General features: G+C 38.6%; 1 protein-coding gene across 1 annotated transcript; it reads left to right on the forward strand.

Annotated features, from left to right (window-relative positions):
- The first annotated feature begins 702 nt into the window (after positions 1–702).
- On the forward strand, positions 703–19,864 carry TTPA (alpha tocopherol transfer protein). Its single transcript, XM_041768898.1, has 5 exons — positions 703–926; positions 7,760–7,913; positions 13,436–13,629; positions 15,189–15,299; positions 17,712–19,864. Exons 1-5 carry the CDS (start codon positions 723–725, stop codon positions 17,883–17,885), a joined length of 837 nt encoding a protein of 278 aa, XP_041624832.1. The 5' UTR covers positions 703–722; the 3' UTR covers positions 17,886–19,864.
- Positions 19,865–20,587: the final 723 nt, after the last annotated feature.

Genomic DNA, 20,587 nt, shown 5'->3' on the forward strand with positions numbered 1-20,587 from the left:
ACGGAACGTGTGTGGGAACAGTGTGAGCTGGCAAGTCAGCTGGGGGCACGGGTGAGGGTAAGGAAGAGGGCTCAGTGCCGAGCCTGCCACAGCACAGCGCCCTGAAGTGGGTAAGGCTCCTTCCAGGTCTAAGATAAGGAACAGGAGGAGGGAAGGGAAGAGGAAGGAAGGAGGAGGGAGGGAGGAAGGAAGGAGGAGGGAGGGAGGGAGGAAAAGAAGAGAAAGGGGAGAAGGGGGGAGGGAGGAAGGACAAGAAGAAAAGGAGAGGAACGAGGAAAGAAAGAAAAAGGGAGGCTTGGGAAGGAAGGAGCAGCAAGGAGAGGAGGAGGGGCGGGGAGGAGAAAGAGGAGCGGTGGAAGGGAAGGGGGAAAGGATGGGAAACAGCCTTCCCCATCAGAGTGAGTGAGTGTGTGCGTGTGCGTGTGCGTGAGGGGCGGCCCAGCTAACCGCCCGGCAGCCTCGGTCACCACCACCTCCACGTCTCCGGGGTGGGGCCTAGGGGGGCGGGGGCCGAGGGGACCGAGGGGGGCGGGGGGCGGGGCGGGGGCCTAGGGGACCGAGGGGGGCGGGGGCCGAGGGGGGCGGGGGGCGGGGCGGGGGCCGAGGGGGGCGGGGTGCGGGGTGCGGGGGCGGGGCAGGGGCCGAGGGGGGCGGGGTGCGGGGGGCGGCGCCCGGGGCTTCCCGGCGGCGGGGCCGAGCGCGGCGCACAGCGCGGGGCGGGCATGGCCGAGACGCGGCCGGGGCCGGCGGCGGGGCTGGCGCTGAGCGCGCTGCCGGACCAGTCCCCGCTGCTGCAGCCCAGCCTGGCGGAGCTGCGGCGCCGGGCCCGGGCGGCGGGCGCCCCGCGGTCGCCGCTGCCGCTCAGCGACGCCTTCCTGCTGCGGTTCCTGCGCGCCCGGGACTTCGACCTGGAGCTGGCCTGGCGGGTAAGCGCTCCCGCGGCGGGCAGGGCGGCGGGGCGCGACCCCGGGACCCCGGGACCCCCGGGACCCCCGGGACCTCCGCTGCCGCGCCCCGGGGGGATGCCCGTGCGGCCCCAGACACCGCGACCGCAGAGAACCCGCAGCAGCCGCGGCGCGGGGCGAACCGGATGGTCCCGTCCCAGCGGGTCTCTCCGCGCGCGGCGGGGAGGGTGAAGCTGCGGGAAGACTCAAGGTCCAGACCCAAATGCCAGCGAAATAGCGCCGTTAGGAACGATCTTAGTTCCCAAGTGCCGGGACGGCAGAGCAGCAAACAGGTGCGATGAGGTGGTTCTTTTGTGTTTCCAGGCACGTCACCGGTGGTTGAGAGAAGGGATGATAGGAAGACAGGAATCACAAAGAGGGATGCAGCCTCGAGCTCCTGGGCATCCTGGGCATCCTCTTCCGTAGGGGTTAGTGACAAGCCTACGCACTGATTGATTGATCCCCAGGGTTGCGCATTAACCAGCCCCACGGAACAGCACGTCCCGGCGGAGCCTGACACGCACTAATGCAATCAGGCCCCGAACCTCAGGGGGCCCTTCCCCGAGCCGCGTACTCGGTGGAAGGACGGAGATGGGGGGCAGGCAGGGTACAATAGTGCAGAACAGTGGCATGACCCAGTAGGAGTGTTGTTGTAGTCGATAACTGATTTTTTTTTTAAGACTCTATTTATTTAATCTTGAGAGCCACACAGAGAGAGGCAGAGACGTAGGCAGAGGGAGAAGCAGGCTCCCTGCGGGGAACCCCGTGAGGGACTCGATCTCAGGACCCGGGATCAGGACCTGAGCCAAACGCAGACACTCAACCACTGAGCCAACCAGGTGTCCCCCTGATAACTGGTTTTTGATGGAAAAAACTAAAGAGCATGGGTGATTTAAAAAAAAAATCAACAGTAAAGAGTGCAAAGTATGTTTCTAAGAGTAACTTTACAAAGGAAAAAGGTTCCCCGTCCCAAACCTTCATTTTGCTACTCATCTACCCAGAAGCAGTTTCACCGTTGTCACCTGTTTATCTTTCTAGACATTGTCTGTGCTCGTACAAACACGTGTATGTGTTTTACAGTTGGCCTTGGTTATTTTTGTTTGCTTTTACCTCATTTATCATAGAGATCAGCCTATTCCCCTCTGTGTGCTACATCTTACTCTTTTGGGGGGCTGTATACTATTCCATTGTATGGATTTATTATATCAAAATTTATTAACCAGCCTCCTGTTATTGGATATAGGAGTTGTCCTCAGCCAATGGCAATGCCCACGCATGCTGTTCTTTCCTTCATTCCAATGATTATTTTTTGAACTCTTCCAATTTGCCGGGCAGTGCACAAAATGCAATAAACAATATCTGTCACCAACTGGATATTGTAGTTAGTATCTCCTTATACATTTGTCTTTGTGCAAAAATGGGAATATATCTTTGTAAGTTCAACCTATATAGTTGCTGGATGAAGTGAGGTTTGCATTTCAGTGTTGACAAATATAACTGTATTTCAAAGGGTTTGCACTAATTTTATGACTTTTGTTACAAAATGGTGCCTCTTTCTCCATATTATCACCTATATTGTAGGATAAAACATTATGATCTGTGTCAACCTGCTTGATGAGAAATTGGTTCTTGTTATAATATGCATTTATTTAATTTTAAATTAGATTAAACATCTTTCATATATTTAAATTTATAAAATTATTTTCCAGTTAACTGTTCTTACCATTTGTTAATTTTCTTCCATTTTGTTCACATAAAATATACATTTTTTAAATTCATAAAATGTCTTTATGTATAAAGAAAATAACCCTTTGCCCTAGTTTGTTGTCTTACCCCCGAAAATAACCCCGTTGCCCTAGCCCCATTGCTTGGGCTATTTTTTTCTATGCCTAATTTAACCATTTTTATGTAATCACATATATCAGTTCTTTGATAAGCTCTTCTCTCCAAAATTTTTTTCTAGTAACTTATGACTTTTTATTTTTTTATTTTTATTATTTTATTATTTTATTTATTTATTTTTATTTTAAAAAATATTTTGTTTATTTATTCATGAGAGAGAGAGAGAGAGAGAGGCAGAGACACAGGCAGAGGGAGAAGCAGGCTCCATGCAGGGAGCCTGACATGGGACTCCATCCCGGATCTCCATGTCACACCCTGGGCTGAAGGTGGCGCTAAACTGCTGGGCTACCAGGACTGCCCTATTATTTATTTTTTAAAAAAGATTTTATTCATTTATTCATGAGAGACAGAGGCAGAGGGAGAAGTAGTCTCCATGCTGGGAGCCCGACGTGGCACTCGATCCCGGGACTCCAGGATCATGCCCTGAGCCAAACCAGGGATCCCAATGACTTCTCTTTTTAATGTTGGAGTTGCTAACCTATTGGGATTCATTTTGATGCTAAGAATGAAATAGGAATCTGATTTTATTTTTGTCAGATGGCTACTCAGTTATCCTGACCCACTGGGATTTATTTTGATGTTAGGAATGAAATAGGAATCTGATTTTATTTTTGTTTCGTCAGATGGCTACTCAAGTATCCTCATACCCAAGTATGAGTAACAAACTAATATTTACTCAGTAATTACTAAATATAAAACACACTCTTAGGTCCTATGAGAAGTGCAGTTTAAATGAGGCATTAAACATATAAATGCATAGAGGTAACTAATAATAAAAGAAGTGTACAATTCACTGATTTCATTTTAGCTGCTTTTCAAAAGTAATGTCTAAATACAAGAAGAAATAAAATTTACCTCCAGCATCTGTTATATGTATTATTGTCTGTATTCTTTATTTTCCTGAATTGTTTTCATCATGTCCTTGAGGAACTGGTTAGCAAAGCTGTCTAAATCCCCTGGATAGGGATCAAGTTTCTGTCTGTGAACTCTTTGCCTTACTTTTCTGCCAACTGGAAAGGAAAAGGAAAGGTTGAGTGTGAAACTATTTTTTTTTGTCAATTTCCTCCATAAAAGAAGCTAATTCAATTCAAACTCCCTTATTTATAATGTAAAAGCCCTATAATTTTAGTATATGAAGAAGGCCTTGATAAGCTCGTCAATTACAATGAAATTTCTCATTCTAGTTTTTGTATTTGAAGTTATAATGAATTATTTTTTTTTTAATTTTTATTTATTTATTTATGATAGTCATACAGAGAGAGAGAGAGAGAGAGGCAGAGACACAGGCAGAGGGAGAAGCAGGCTCCATGCACTGGGAGCCTGATGTGGGATTCGATCCCGGGTCTCCAGGATCGCGCCCTGGGCCAAAGGCGGGCGCCAAACCGCTGCGCCACCCAGGGATCCCGTTATAATGAATTATTGAGGTTTTTATGATTCTAATAGCTTATAGCATACCAGGTATCTTGGTAAATAGTGTTTGTGCAGATTATCTCATTATTTTCTCATTTTAGAAGACATTGTGACGGAGACAGTAATTAGTCCAAAAATCAGTTATTAAGCGGTGGAGTTAGGGATTTGAACTTGGGCTGAACTCTGCAGAGCCTGTGCTCGCAAGTATAGTGCACTTGCCCCTTCTGTTTAAAACAGTCTGTTCCACATATTCTAGTGAATTCCTGTGTTTTATAAGTGACTAGTTCAGTTTCTTCTGTTTTTGCTCCGTGTGGCAAGTTTTTTATCCTTTAAATATTTTTATGGTTTCCCCAAAGTCTTCTTTGAGGCTTTCAAAAATCCATTGACTCTTCCTATAGGTTCTTTTGTAAAATTTATCTTATCACATGTCAGTTTCAGTGACTCTGCTCCTGATAGTTACTGTGTAACTTCTCTGAGCTTTAGTATTCTTATCTGTAAACTGGAGTAACAATATTTACCTCTCAGGATGGTTGTGCGAAGGAATTGAAATAATGCCATCAAACCCTGTAGAAGCAGCACAACTATAGTTGTACTTCATTTGAAAGTGCATGAAAAATGTCAGAGGCAAAGCATAGTTAAAATAAACCATAACTTTTTACTTTTATTTTTTCCTAATTGTAGCAAAACAGGTGCCTTCCAGTAATGAAAGTTCACTTGCCAATTTTTTTTGTTGTTGTTGTGGACTTTTGATGATTTGTTTGAGAATTGCTCAGTAGCAGTTTACATCATTTATGTAACTTATTTATGTCAGCCAAGTTTATGTCAGTGGAAAAGTAATGATCAAAGATCCAGGTTTAGATATTTCAATTTGCAAAAGTTAAATGTCAAAGGCATGAGAGTGATTTGTGCAACTTTATGACAGTTTTTCAAGTATGTGAATTCAGCTGGGTTATTCATGCATTAATTTAATCTTTCATTTACCATTTGTACCTAACTCCTGGGTGCCCAGCACTCTGTAGAGATAAATAAGTTGAGGCCCCTGCCCGTTACCTAAAAGATCCCTTTTGATGAAGCTACAACTTCTGTGATTCCATGGGAGACTAAAATTGTTATTTTTATAAGGGAGCTAATATGCCGCTTCTAGCATTTTGCTTGAATCAGAATTAAAAGGACTATTTTATATCTGAGGAACTATCAAACACTCATTCTGATGTCCTCTAAGACAGGAGGAGGAAGAGAAACTCATAGAGTAGAATGCGTATATCAGAATCTACAATGTACCTTTTGTTCTTTCTGCTTTTGGAAATTGCTATTTAGGTCACCAACTATTTTGTTGTTGGCTAATTTATGGACGCTTTTCTTTCTTACCTCTCAGTTTTCTTTAACTCATGTCATTCTCTTTTTAAAAAGAGTTCAGAAAAGGTTATTAAATGAAGAACCGAGAGGGAGAAAGAGAAAGTTAGAAAGACACCATCACTGGAGAGACAGAGGAGAGGGGGCCAGTGGCACACAGAACTTTTTCCTCCCTTCTGTGCACCATGGTGTCGCTTCTACAGTCCAGCCAGCTTTTCTCTTTCGTCAGTCATTGCCAGCCATTAACATTGCCCAAGGTTGGGATTTTCACCCTCTACTTGGCTTTTAAATTTGTATTTGAGGTTTCTCCTCCAGATCATTAGGATTTTGTGATCAGACCTGTCATGTTTATTCCAATGACTCTCCCTTCCTTTCATCGAAACTCCATTCCCCACTGCTAATAGACCTCTTTAAACTCAAAACAAGCATATTGTTGGGGTGCCTGGGTGGTGCAGTCACTTAAACATCTGATTCTTGGTTTTGGCTCAGATACTGATCTCGGGTTTCTGAGATCCAGCCTTGCACCAGGCTCCATGCTCAACATGGAGTTTGCTTGAGATTCCCTTTCCTTCTCCCTCTGCCCCTCCCGCTTGTACTCTCTTTCTTTCTTTACAACAAAGCAAAACAAAAACCCCAAACATATTGCCACTTTACAAAAATTGAGAATGCTGAAAATTGTGAAGAGGAAAATGAAACCATAATAAACTTTAAATGCATAATTTGATTTTAGTATTCTCCACAATATACAGGCAATATCTGTATTACTTGTAAATGCAGAGTAACCATTACTGGTGGTTCTCTTAAAATAAAAAGAAAACAGGATTCCTTCAGGCCATACTTTGCCAAGACCTACTATCCAGACATACTGTTTCACTTGGAAGCATACCACTATTAACAAAGTTGATTTTTGTTGTTTATCTATTAGTAGACAGTATAGCAGTGGTCTAGAGATGTTCCTTTGTACCTTTGGCTTAGCTCTTTTTTGTGAGAAAGAAAATAAAACAAAATAATTTTAGTTATTTGTAACAAAAACCTGCACTAATATACTCAAATGAGCAATAAATACAAATTATCTTTCCCTATTACAACAATAGCAGTGGTCACTGCCACTCATTATGCCCATATATGCTTTATGGTTAACCCATATATGCTTTATGGTTAACCCTACAAGGCAGATATGGAGGAAACAAGACACAAAGGAGTTAAATATTTATCCAAGATCACACAGGTAATAAATGGTAGGGTCAAGGTTTCTCCGATGAAGCAACCTGGGAATTTAACTTTTCACTACATAGCATGGCACGTATGATCCAGTTGTCACCAGCAGGTCAGTCCCAAGGAGCACAGGCATTTTACTCTGTTCATGGCTGTAACTCAAGTGCCTACCTGGTGTGTAGAACATTGTAGATCCTCTAAAAATATTTGTAGAGCTAATTCATTTAATTGATTTCTAGTATTCCTGTATCTTCCTTATTTCAGAAAGGAGTTATCTATTGTTGAGTAACAAGTCACTCCCAAGCTTAGTGGCTTAAACCACAACTATTTATTGGTCTGTGATTCTCTAATTTGGGCAAGGCTGAGCAGGGATGGCTCATCTCTGCTCCACACTGCATCAGATGGGAAGTTGGCTGAGACCAGACCAAGATGGACTCTGCTGGTCCAGTGCCTCTTTCCACATAGACTTACTACTACTAGTATTCCTATTCTTATGTGGTTTCTGGATCCCCAAAAGCAGACTCAGAAAGTCCCAGCCTTCCTAAACTGGCACAGTGTCACTTCTGCCGAAGCAAAATATAAGGCCAGCCCACATTCTGGGGGGGCAGGAGTCAACTGGGACAAATGGCATGTGTTTAGCAGGAGGGGAGGTATTACTGGTAGCTATCTTTGGAGACTATCAACCATAGGAGATGAATGAAAATTATTCAACTTTAAGTTTGTGATGAAGTCCTATCACCTGAGATCCTTGAAGAAGGGAACTTTAATTTTTAAAACTGAAAAGAAAACCTAAAAAACAAAAAAACCCAACCCAGATTAAAAGCCTGACATAATGGATGGTAAGGGCCATACATAATGCCAAGGCTTTGCTACCATTTTTACAAAGTGCTTTACCATGTATGCTCTCTGTAGACAATTTTTATTTTGTTTTTCAGTTACTGAAAAACTATTATAAGTGGAGAGCAGAATGTCCAGAAATAAGCGCAGATCTATGTCCCAGAAGTATTCTTGGTCTTCTGAAGGCTGGTTACCTTGGAGTCCTGAGAGCCAGAGATCCCACTGGCAGCAAAGTTCTTATTTACAGAATTGGTAAGCCATATACAGCACTATTTTCCTCTTTCTTTCTTTTTTCTTGACCGCCATGTTGAAAAGCTTCCACGAGTCCATATTTAAGAATTTTGCTTTTTAGGTTTTAATTAAGGCTTAATTTAGACTGCAATGTCCCTCAACTATAACAAAACTGGCAATCATGAGAAAATTAGAAACCAAAAAAATCTTACTTCCATTCTTCCACACAGTCAACTGTATAAACTAAGAGAGAAAGAAAACAGATAAATATGAGGAAAAGGTGAAAAAGATCAAGGTAGAGTGTTTAGAAAATGCTTAGTTGGAAATCCACATAAGTACTCTGAACTGTAAGAACACAAGCTCTGCAAGAGCATGGATTTTGTGTGCTGTTATTCATTGTAGCTAACACTGAAACCAGGACCTAGTACATGGTAGGTATTTATTAAATATTTTTGGAGTGAATGGCTAGTTGGATACCACTCAGGGCTGAGGAGCCTGGGGCTCGTTCCCTGGGAAAGGGGGAGGTCCAGGAGGAAAGCAGCATCCCTGGGGTGTTGAAGACACTATATTCCACATACCCCTCTTGTCACAGCGTCCCCTTTGCACTGTGAGATCTTCCTAGTCTTTCCTGTAGACTGGCGACTGGCCCTTCCTTAGACCTGTGTATGATTAAAAATGGGGTGTAACAAAGGACTCACACTGCTGCCAGCATCCTCTCGTGGCCCAGGTGAAAGGACAAAGATAACCAACGTTTTACGAGGAGAATCTTATGAATTATAATCTTACATAAACTTTTATACCCATAAATATTCAAGGGAACTTTAGAATAGTTATAGATTTGCTTTTCCTACTTGATTATAGATAAGATACCTGCCTGATTATAGATAAGATACCTGCCTGTAAACTCAGCTGTTTATGATCTTGCAAGAAGGCACTGCATTTAATTCTTTAGGGTATCAGAAGTAGACCGATTCCGTTTTTTTTTGCTTCAGCTTATGTGTCAAATACAATTGGGCCAGTCATGAAGTCACCGTCCATAAACAGACATCCCAATGTCTGCCTTGTCCTTTTAGGAAGATGAATGAAGGTCCCTGAGTTCTTTAGGGATAGAGGTGCCACAGTGAAGATAGTATCTATGTTTTATGTAGCAAGTAAACATATATTGTATGAAAATATGGTATGTCCAGTTTGAATTTGAATTTCAGATAAACAGGATATAATAAGTGTGCCCCATGCATACTAAAAAGTTATTTGTGGTTTACCTGGAATTCACCTTTAACAGGGTGTCTTATATTTTATCTAGCAATGCTACTCAAAGGCTTGGGGACATAATACTAAAAACCTGTATTAATGGGGGCGGGGGGGGGGGGGACTCTTTCCTGCACGTGTCCTGGCTCTGTACTGCCTGGTGGGAGTTTTTTCAAGTTTGCTCATAAATTACCTGGGGCGAGTTACGAATTAAAAATGACACCTTCCGGGGATCCCTAGGTGGCTCAGTGGTTTGGCGCCTGCTGTTGGCCCAGGGCGTGATCCTGGAGTCCCGGGATCAAGTCCCGCGTCAGGCTCCCAGCATGGAGCCTGCTTCTCCCTCTGCCTGTATCTCTGCCTCTCTCTCTCTGTCTATCATGAATAAATAAATAAAATCTTAAAAAAAAAATAAAAATGACACCTTCCTAGTGAAAAAGCAAATATGTTACTTTGATCATAAATACCTTAAAACTGGGGACACCTGGCTGGCTCATTGGAGGAGTGTGCGACTCTTGATCTCGGGGTTGTGAGTTTGAGCCCCACGTTGGGTATAGAGATAGTTTAAAAATAAAAGCTTTATAAATACATACATGCATACCATAACACTGAGGTCATACTGTTCTATTGCTTAGAGAGAGGGTTTCTTGTAGTACATTAACATTTAAGTACACTGTTTAGCTAAAAGAGGTTTTTTATTAAGTATTTTATTTATTTATCCATGAGAGACAAAAAGAGGCAGAGACATAGGAAGAGGGAGAAGCAGGCTCTGCCTGGGGAGCCCGACGTGGGACTCGATCCCAGGACCCCGGGATCATGACATGAACCAAAGGCAGACGCTTAACCACTGAGCCACCCAGGTACCCCTAAAAGAGATTTTAAAATCAGGAAAACATGAAGATTTAGTGATGGTCAGAATAGAAGAGCATGCAGCAAATTTCCTGTGTGTTATGTAGAATAAGATGTTTTATTCTGGGGTGAAAAGGAAAAACTGAGAAGCAGTTTAGGAATAAAATGAAAGAAGAGGATAAAGATTTATAAATTACCTAATATAATTGAATTAATGGGAGAAACTAAAAAAGGAGATCTGTGGTAGAGGTTTTCAGTAGAACATTAGCATAATCACTTTTCCCTAGTTACCATCTCTGCAGTGAAAGCAGTGAGAAAATGCAGTCCATCAGGGCAATACAAGGTGAAACTCAGTTTTTGCCATTATTAGCCTACAAACCAGAGGATAAAATTGTGTGCCTCTTGGGACTACTATCCTGCAGTAGCAAAAATAAAATGTAACAGCAAGTATTAAGCTTTGACCTACAGGACATCACCCAGTCTGGAACTGCAGCTCTGCTACGTTCTAGCTACAAGGGAAGCTACGTACCTGTAACCCCACCTTCTCATCTGTCAGAAGCACAGTAAAAAAAGTATCTCACGGGGTTGCTGTGAGCATTAAATCTTGTAATATACGGATGCCTGGGTGGGTCAGTGGTTGAGCATCTGCCTTCAGCTCAGGGCGTGATCCCAGGGTCCTAGGATCGAGTCCCACATCCACGCAGGGAGCCTGATTCTCTCTCTGCCTGTGTCTCTGCCTCTCTCCCTGTCTCTCATGAATAAATAAATAAATAGAATCTTAAAAAAAAAAACTCGCAATATATATGAAATATAATTAGGACATTACCTGACATATAAAAACACTCAATAAATGTTAAATAGATGCTGGAAAGGGAATTAAGACATATTTTTTTTTTGCCTTAAAGGAGCTTAGTTAGAGTCCAGAGCAGCGCTATCCAGTAGAATTTTCTGTGATGATGAAATTGTTCTACAATAGTCACTAGTCACATGTGGCTATTGAGCACTTGAAATGTGGCTTTGGCAACTAAGAAATTGAATTTTTAATTTTACTTAATGTGAATTAGTTTACATTTAAGTAGCCATTTGTGGCTAATGGCTACCCTACTGGATGGCACAGGTTTAGACAACTCTGTTGGTGAGCTCAGAAATTTATGCCAGTAACTATTTTCTTAACTGCAGGCTTTTAATCATTCAGCTCACATTTTTCACCATTGTGGCTTTCTGCCAGTGTCTAAAGTAGTATAGTATATTTGAGCTGGGTTATCCATGAAATGATTACTCGAATTCTTAACAGGCAACTGAAACTCTTAAAAGCAAAGCGCGATCCCATTGTGCCTTTTTGGGAATACTTCTGATTGTCTCTTCTTTATTTTAAAAAATTTCCTTGCTAGTAGACACTCCCCATCAACATTTAAATATATTACGTGTCAGCCATCCAAAACAAAGCAAAAAAAAAAAAAAAACTCCTCCTCAATCCCACAAGATCCTCCAGCCTCCAGCCTAGCCATCTCTCTACTCATTCTCAGCCAAACATCTCTAATTATTGATGTTCACCATCCATATTTTCACAGTTTTTCACAGTTCCTCTTAATCCACCTTGGCCTATTTTCACTCCCTCTTCTGTGCTGAAATCATCAGTGACCTTCTTTTCACCAAATCTAATGGACATAGTTAGTTCTGTTTTACTTGATCTCTCAACACAGCAAACCACTTCCCGTTTCTTGAGATATCCTCTTCCCTTGGCTTTTCTGATGTCACATTCTCCTGATGTTTTCCTGACTTTAACTGGCTACTCTTTCTGAGTCTCCTCTGCTGGCACCAGTTGTTTTACTACCTTTTAAATTCTGAATTTCTTTAGAAAATTGGCCTCAGCTTCCTCTTCTTATGCAGCTTTCTCCATAGACCTAGGATGATCCCCGTCACAGGCTGTCATAAAAGTACAAACTCTCAGATTTCTGTCTTCACTCCACTATCTCCTCCTGTCCCCAGGGGTCCAAACAAGCATCTCCATATTCCAACTGTGTCCAATTGGATGGCTCTCACTCACCATTTTTACATGTCCAAAACTACTTATGATCTTTTCCTCCCAAAACATTTCTCTTCCACTGTTTCCAATCTCAGTAAATGGTACCACCATTCTACCCAGTTGTCCAAGCCAGACACTTTGGTATTTTGAAACTTTACCATTAATCATGAATCTTCCCCCCCACCCCTTTTCATTTGTCTCCTTAGGCACTCCACGGAACCTTCAGTATGAAGACTTGGATTTTTTTTCAGCCTTGGAACATTTTTCTCTACTGTTACTCCTCTTTTCCCTCTTCCCTATTCTCTGCATTATTATCTTCCAGAACTCTAATTAGTTGGATGTTGAAACTTCTGGAGCCAGCTGCATGTCTCTAGCTGCATGAGTCTTTTGATGCATACATTTCAACATGTGGGTCTTTTCAGAACTCCTCAGCTTGGTATTCCAAACCATTATCCACCCACTGATTGTCTTTTCTGCCATTTGTCCCATTAACGGAGATTTGCTTTGAATTATCTTTTTGTTGTTTCCAAGGTCTCAACTAATTCTTTCAAATAATAAATAACCTGTTCTTATAATAATAACCTTCATTATCCTTTTGTTCCCTTACTGAAACTGTTTTGCTTCTTTTTAACGTTTCTTGCTCTATTAACCGTTGGTTTTAGTGCTTTTGTCTATTGAGTGTGGGTCCCCTCTTCTTTTTATTTTTAGAAATGTAATACTTAGTCGATGTGTATCTTTCAAGATCACCTGTTTGCCTATCCATTACTGTCATTCTGCTTGCCCTGGCCTGCCCAGGGATGGTGGGGGAGGGGGAGGACAAGAATGTTGGTAATTCTTCATTGTTTCCCCTGGGTGTGGGCAGCTACTGGAGTGCTTCCCTGGCTCTTTTCCAAAGCCCACACTTACTCTTCTGGTCTGTACAGACCTGACAGCTATGTGCTGTTGCCACTGAGGCGTGTTTGACACATCAGCCTGTCAGTCTGCTCTTCATCCATTTCCCTTTAGCAACCTCCGGTTAGTGTAAGGCCCTCTTTATAATGCTTTATCATGCAAAAGCCATTGCTTTTCCCATTTCCAAAACCTCGGAGGTGGGAGCATAGCTAGGGGTATTTTCATCTTCAGCCACAACCCCTCTCCTGCTTATTTTGGGCTATAGTTTCATCTGGCACTCAAATCCAGCCTGCATTCATTCTCTTCTCCCCCATGCTCTTAAAAATCTGTTCTTTGCTAGGGATCTAGCAGGATGGGGGGAAAAACAGGAACATGTTTTTGGACCACCAATTTGATCCTTTATTCATTCCATGATCTTGACATGTTTTTATTTCTACTGATCTTTTAAGTCTCAAAAGAATTAGTTTCCTTTTGTAAATCTTCCTGAGTCTTTACATTATGCTGAGATGTGCTATTTTTAAATTTTTTTTAGCACAATGGGACCCAAAAGTTTTCACAGCTTATGATGTTTTTCGTGTAAGTCTAATCACATCCGAGCTTATTGTACAGGAGGTAGAAACGCAACGGAATGGTATCAAGGCTATCTTTGATCTAGAAGGCTGGCAGTTTTCTCATGCTTTTCAAATTACCCCATCTGTAGCCAAGAAGATTGCTGCTGTTCTTACAGTAAGTGTATATTTTAAATCCTTGGGATACTAACTCCAAATAATAGATTTGAATTTAGTTATATGTTCAACAAAGCAACAGGATAGAACATTTATTAGAAAATTAAATAACTTTTAAATGATACATAGAATTCAATAATGCTAAGAGGAAATAAAGTGTTATTAATTCACAAAAGAATGTTGCAAGAAACTGTAAATATGTTCAAAATTAGTAACCATTTGAACAATAATATGATAGCTTTCTCTTTCTGATGTTAAAATTTTCTTCCTAAATCAAAAGATTGTCTCAAAACAATATTTATAGCAATGGTATAACAAAATGTTACATTCTTGGTAGGTATAAGTTGATACAGTTCTTTCAGAAATTAAAAGGTTTTTAAGATGGCCATCATCTTTGATATAGTAATTATACTTTTGGGGACCTAGCCAAGGAATTTTCTGAAATACGGTAAAGACTTCATATATGATAATAATAGTAGTTTACCCTGTATCAGGTACTTAGCCAAGTATCTCAAGTGCATTACCATTTAATGGCCAAACAAGCCTATGGCTATTATTTTTTCCATTTTACAGGTTAATTAACTATGTCAGAGGGGTGACATAGGAATGCTCAGGCATACACATTTTGTCAGCAGTGAAGCAAGAAGTCCAGTTCAGGTCATCTGAATATGAGTTGTGTTTATAACCACCACTGCCTTCTATAAATATAGTTACTATAGCATCAATTTTCATAAGTGAAAATTAGGAATAGCTTATTTGTCTAGAAACAGGGAAATGGTTAAATTATGGCAAATCCATTTGATAGATTATTGCAACAATATGATATGTACAAAAACTGTATTATGTCAGTGAAGCAAATGGTGCAAATTATTTAGGGAGCATATTGGCAATTATGTTTAAAATAAAATTATTCATAGAAAGAACCTGGAAGGAAAAGCTCCAAATTGATAACACATCTGTAAAAGCCATGCATGGGGAAAAAAAAAGAATTTTGCATGTGAGGATCTTGGCGGGAGAAATCTCTATGTTAACACATTTTGGGTAGGAAAACTATTGAAGTGTTTTTTTTTTAATTCTTAACTTTTTAAATTTTCTAAATAAACCTATCTTACTTTGATATGAAAGATTTACACCTGTGTCAAAAGTTAAAAGTGTGTTTACTATTCCTTCAACTTCACTGAAATTTTGTTTCTCAAAATAAAAATGAGTGTAAAATGGTTAAGTATAAAATATCCAAATGAGTCATTGGTTCCTTGAAAGAACATTTATACATAATTGGGGAAAATACTTTCCATGTCTTACTTACAAAAGATGCAGGTCTTTTTTATAATACTTTGCCTAAGCTATAAGGTGAAACCTTTTTTAGAGATCTTTACTTAATCTAGTGACTATGAACTGTAAAGCAGGCTATTTTGTTCTTGGAGTAAATAATTCTGAAAATAAAATCCCACTTTAGGTACTGCACTAAGTATAGCAGGTGTTCAGAAAAGGAACTGGTCAATAGGAATATATATTGATTTATGCTTTGTTATTAATACTGTCTTTCTTTATTTTCAAAAGGATTCCTTCCCATTAAAAGTTCGTGGTATCCATTTGATAAATGAGCCGATAATTTTCCATGCTGTCTTTTCCATGATTAAACCATTCCTGACTGAAAAAATTAAGGAACGGGTGAGTAAAACCTATTCAAGTCACTATTCTTCTGTACCAAATGTCCCAATACTTTTTTACTTACGGATTGCATTATTACCTCCTCTCCCCACAATTAACCCAATGTTTTGAGTACCTAACAAACCATTTTTATAAATTAAAATTTCTTTTTAATTTTGAAAAATCAAGGTAGGCTGTGGGGAAATAGCCTCTCATTCACTGAAGTGGGAGTGAAAACCGGCTATTCCCTATAGAGGGCAGTGTGGTAATAGTTATCAAAATCGCAGCCTTTGCACATCTGGGATTTTATCCCACCAATGTACCAGCACATAAACAAAATTACATATACAAGAGGATTCATTGCAGCAAAAGATTGGAAACCACCAAGTGTTCATCATTAGGGAACTGATTAAATAAACAGATACATCAACACAATGGAATACAATAAGATTTTCATGATGTAAAGTGAAATTTAAAAATGAAGAGTAGTTTTTTTTGTCTGACATCTTTTGGGAAAAAAAAGGAAAGAAATCAGAATCTCTAGTTATATTTGCATTAAAAGGGTATATAAGAAAGTGACCTAACTATATGTAATAGAGTAGAGGTATGGATGGGGTGAATGAGGTTTGAATAGGGACCAAGGCATCTCATTGTGTATCTTTTATCTTGTTTTTATATCTAGTCATATGAATGTATTCTCTGTGCAAATAAAAATAAATGTATTTAAATTAGACATGCATAAATGAAAACCATAGTCCCAAGGTATGTGACTAATATCATGTTAGTTAAAGCAAAGAAATTTGATGTTTTTTTTTTTTTAAGATTTTATTTATTCATGAGAGACATAGAGGGAGAGAGAGAAAGGCAGAGACACAGGCAGAGGGAGAAGCAGGCCCCACGCAGGGAGCTGGATGTGGGACTCGATCCCAGGTCTCCAGGATCAGGCCCCGGACTGAAGGTGGTGCCAAACTGCTGAGCCACCTGGGCTGCCCCTGATGTTTTTTTTTTTTTTTGGTTTTTGTTTTTACATATCCTGTGGAGCCTTATCTCCGGTGTATATCTGATATCTCTTAGGATTTTTCGAGTAAAATCTGAATTCCCAAGAATGGCAACCCCTCTTCTACATTAATCTGTAAAGGATAATTGGAAGAGGTTATCCAGTAGGAATTTCTATCTGTTTTTAAGAAGAACCACACCTATGAAAATGGCCACTCTTCATTCTAGTGTTTTTGGAAAAATCAGTTTTTTGGAGGCTTTAGTTTTGTCTCTCTCTGCAGTGTAGCTTGATAATAGCTGAACACATTTTATTTAACTCTGAAAGATCTAAAAATAAGTTATTTATATTTTGGGTTATATTCTGGACAAATAAAAACAAAAACAATAAATGGAATCTAAATTAATAGAATATAAGCAGAAAAGAAGGAAAAATAAAAAAATTGAGAAGGCAGGTGAAGCATTTCAGCAAAAGGTAATTGACATGAAAGAGATTTGTCAAAATAAGGGAGCAGGAGAACCAGTCCATTCTCTTCCCTTTCAGCATTTTGGCACTATCCTGTGAATGTTCTTTCTGAGGAGATAGTGGAATTTTTTTTCAATTAGTTGATGATCTTTTAAACATTTCAGAAGAAATCAAGAATTGGGACTGTGAGGTTCTCGAGTACAGGAACCTTGTTTCATTTCATCTTTCAATTGTCATATTCTAGCATATAGTAACTGCTTTTAAATAATCATTGAATATATAGATGAACATTTTGCCCTAGCCGTTGGAAGGAGGGCACTTATTTATTTTTAGCAAGATGTACTTTTAGCTGAAAGTTCTAGGTCTTTATTTTAACCTCTTGGCATTATATGATCAATTTTTAGTTTACAGTATTTGAAAATTTAAGGTTCTCAACCATCATAATTGTCTCTTAATTCTGTACTAGCCAAGAGTATCCATCAACTGTACTACATAAATTACTCACCATATACATAGCTATGTGTGCAGATATATGCTTTTAATTCATACAAATGAATACCAGGTAGTATATTTTTATCATCTGTAGAACAGTCTCAGGATGTTAGATATTTTGCTAAGAATCACCTGTACATTAGGGAATAGAATGTATAAAATAATTTTAGAGTTTTAAAATCTATTTTTGAAAGAGTATAGAATATCTTTGTATTAAAAAATATCTTTTTATAAACCCTGTATAGTTACGCAAATACAAATACAAATAAAAATATGGTGATTACATTCATAAGCAGCAGAATAGAAATATACATATAATTCTGACATAAGCAGAGAAATAAAAGGCATACTATCTATACATGCTCTGCTATCTTGAAAGTCATTAGAATGCTTTATTTTATGGTACTGATTTTACATTAGAAATGTATCTAATACACTGAACATCTGAGGGAGTATCTTCTAAAACATTTTGGCTATTTCAGATTCACATGCATGGGAACAATTACAAACAAAGCTTACTTCAGCATTTCCCAGACATTCTTCCTCTGGAATATGGTGGAGCAGAATTCTCCATGGAGGACATTTGTCAGGAGTGGACAAATTTTATAATGAAGTCTGAAAATTATCTCAGCAGCATTTCACAGATCAGCGAATGAGAAAAAGTTATTTAATGTGAATGACTTCCTAATTATAAATATATGAGTGAGATCCTACCTGGTTATATAAATGAAAGAAAAACAATTGTTTGAACCAATTAATGTTAATGGGTCTGACTGATCTTTTAAAATGTAAAACTCTTCTGATATGAGCAACATGGGTATTTAGGAAACTTCCTGACTTTTTAAACCCATTTTCTTTATCTTTCAAGTAGTTAAATGTAGTACACCTTAAAAGCATAGAAAGGATTCACGATTTTTGTACTTGAAAGTATATCTTTAAGTAGCTGTTTCTGAAGTTTCATTTTCAGCAAGTTATTAGACTACATTGGTTTAGTAATGTATAAGTAATCCAAGAAAATAAGTATTAGTACCAATCAACTGATGATAAAAATCTATTAATGCCCATTTGTTTGGGTGTCTGATTAGATTGTAATTCAGATTAAAATCTGAATACAGTTTTACAGAGTTATTTCTGTGGACCAGCAAGATAGTTCATCTCAGGGAAGTTCTGTTTCAGCATATTTGCACAATAGAAACTTTTGATTGAAGAGTCTGTACACCACAAACTATCATAGATAGCCTCTAGAGGTCTCTATATAATTACTCATGTTGATACAACTGACAATCAAAAATAATTTAAGAAATATTCCAGGCATAGCTGATGGCTTCTTAATACTATTTCTGCATTTTCAAATATATCAAGAATGTAATTTTGACTTCAGTTTTTGGTTATTATCATGACATAGAGAATTAGAAATGGAATAATATTTGGAATAATTAGAAATGGAATAATAGTCCTACAGGGACTCTATTTTTAATTGAACAATAACACAACTACACAAAGGAAAGGGTATGTTTACATTTTAAAAATCACTGTCAGTTACACCTGGAACTTTTCAGATTATGTATGAAATAATTCTACTTTTACTATATATCAGAATATTCTAGTCAAATTGTCTAATTCATATTTACTTTAAAAAAACAGTAGTTAAAATGTGCTGTTTGTATGATAGCTTATGTCAAGAATATATCATTTATTAAGAAAGATACAATGTTAACATAGCTTTCAATTTATGACCATTTTTATAGTGTTTCATAATTTTTTAAATTTTATTTTAAGCTTGAAAATAAAAAAACACAGGGTAAAATTTTGTTAAACATTTGTTCAGCTTAGTTGAGTTTCAACATTAATCACATAATAGTATCTTTGTGATAAGATGTGTGGAAGGTTTTTTTCTTTATAAGAAAATTATTTTAATCAGATGAGCTGATACTTGTGATTCTCTGTACATATGTCTATGAAAAATTGAGAGCAATTGTGAATGTTCTTTAAAGTACATATTTAATTTTGATTCAGCATTGGGAAGCTAACTTTACATTATAGTTTTTATTAAGAAATCAGATCATGCCTGCTTTCTAAAAAATTATAAAATCTTCCTTACAAAATCATATAATTCACAAGATTATATAATTAAAAATAACAGCAGAATAAAATCACTGAAAAAGAATAAACAATAACAACAACAGAAAGCTCTGATTTACTCAGCTTTATTCCTCTGAAGGAGATTTATATCAGAGTTCCATTTCATTTATGTTTGGATAATTAAAACACTTTCTTCTAACTCTGTGAAGCACATGGATCAAGGGTAATATTTAAAAATGTTTTTTAAATGTCATTCACTGGCGAGGACATTAAAAGTAAATAGAATTAAAATATGTCAGTCAACGGAAGTACATTTCAAAAAAAAATGAGACTTTGACTTTTTTTTAATGCAACAATTCACTCTTGAAGAACATTAAAAGAACAATGTGAAATGAGCAGGCAGCTTTATAAGATGGTAAGATTGTCTCTGTTACCTTACTGTGATTGCACCAGAAGGGCCTTTTAGAAGGTTCACTCTAACGTGTTCATTGTGTTACTGAACTGCACAATAACTTTAATACTGTTTAAAAGAAAATAAAGATCTTTCACATAATAGCTGTTTCTTTTTCATTTTTAAATACAAATGTTAGGCATTTGTTTTCAAAAATTGCCTTTCTTTATAGATAAGTTTAAGAAAAACTTACCACATCTGGTTGTACATTACACAAATGCTAATTTTTCCTCTGTAAGTTTTCGTTGCAGGCTGGTCTTGCAGGGCTGCTTAGTTCCACACCATTTTCCTCTAGTGTCTCTCACTGTGCTTAAAGGGACCACAAAACTAATTTCATGAAACAAAGCCATGTAGATTTAATAAGTTAAAACTTCTAAGTGGAAAAAAATGTACTACTTACTCAGATAATCAAATTTTGAAACAATCTGCTGTTAACCTAGATCATGATTTTATTCGTCAAACTATATATTTTTCTTACAGAAATAACACTGAAGAGCTAAAGCATATATTGTGCCTTTGCCGCTCATCCAAATTAAGTCTGTGGCTCATAAAACAGGTCAAACATACAAACCTACCAAAAACTCAACAAACTAGTAGGATGGTATTGTCTGAAACTCCTTACTGTTAAATTTTGCCACACTTACTGCCATGGAGGAACTGTGAACTCCACACAGGCAGAACCAGTAATGAGGGTAATAAAATTAGGATTGGCAGCAATACATCTCCAGTAATTTTCTTGCTGGCAAGGACGCGTACCATCCTCCTCCTTCCCCCATAGCTAGTACTTGCTTAACTGCTTTCTTCTCTACCCAGGTCAATCATGTT

Source organism: Vulpes lagopus, chromosome 9 (genome assembly GCF_018345385.1).
Source record: "Vulpes lagopus strain Blue_001 chromosome 9, ASM1834538v1, whole genome shotgun sequence".
Lineage (NCBI taxonomy): Eukaryota > Metazoa > Chordata > Mammalia > Carnivora > Canidae > Vulpes > Vulpes lagopus.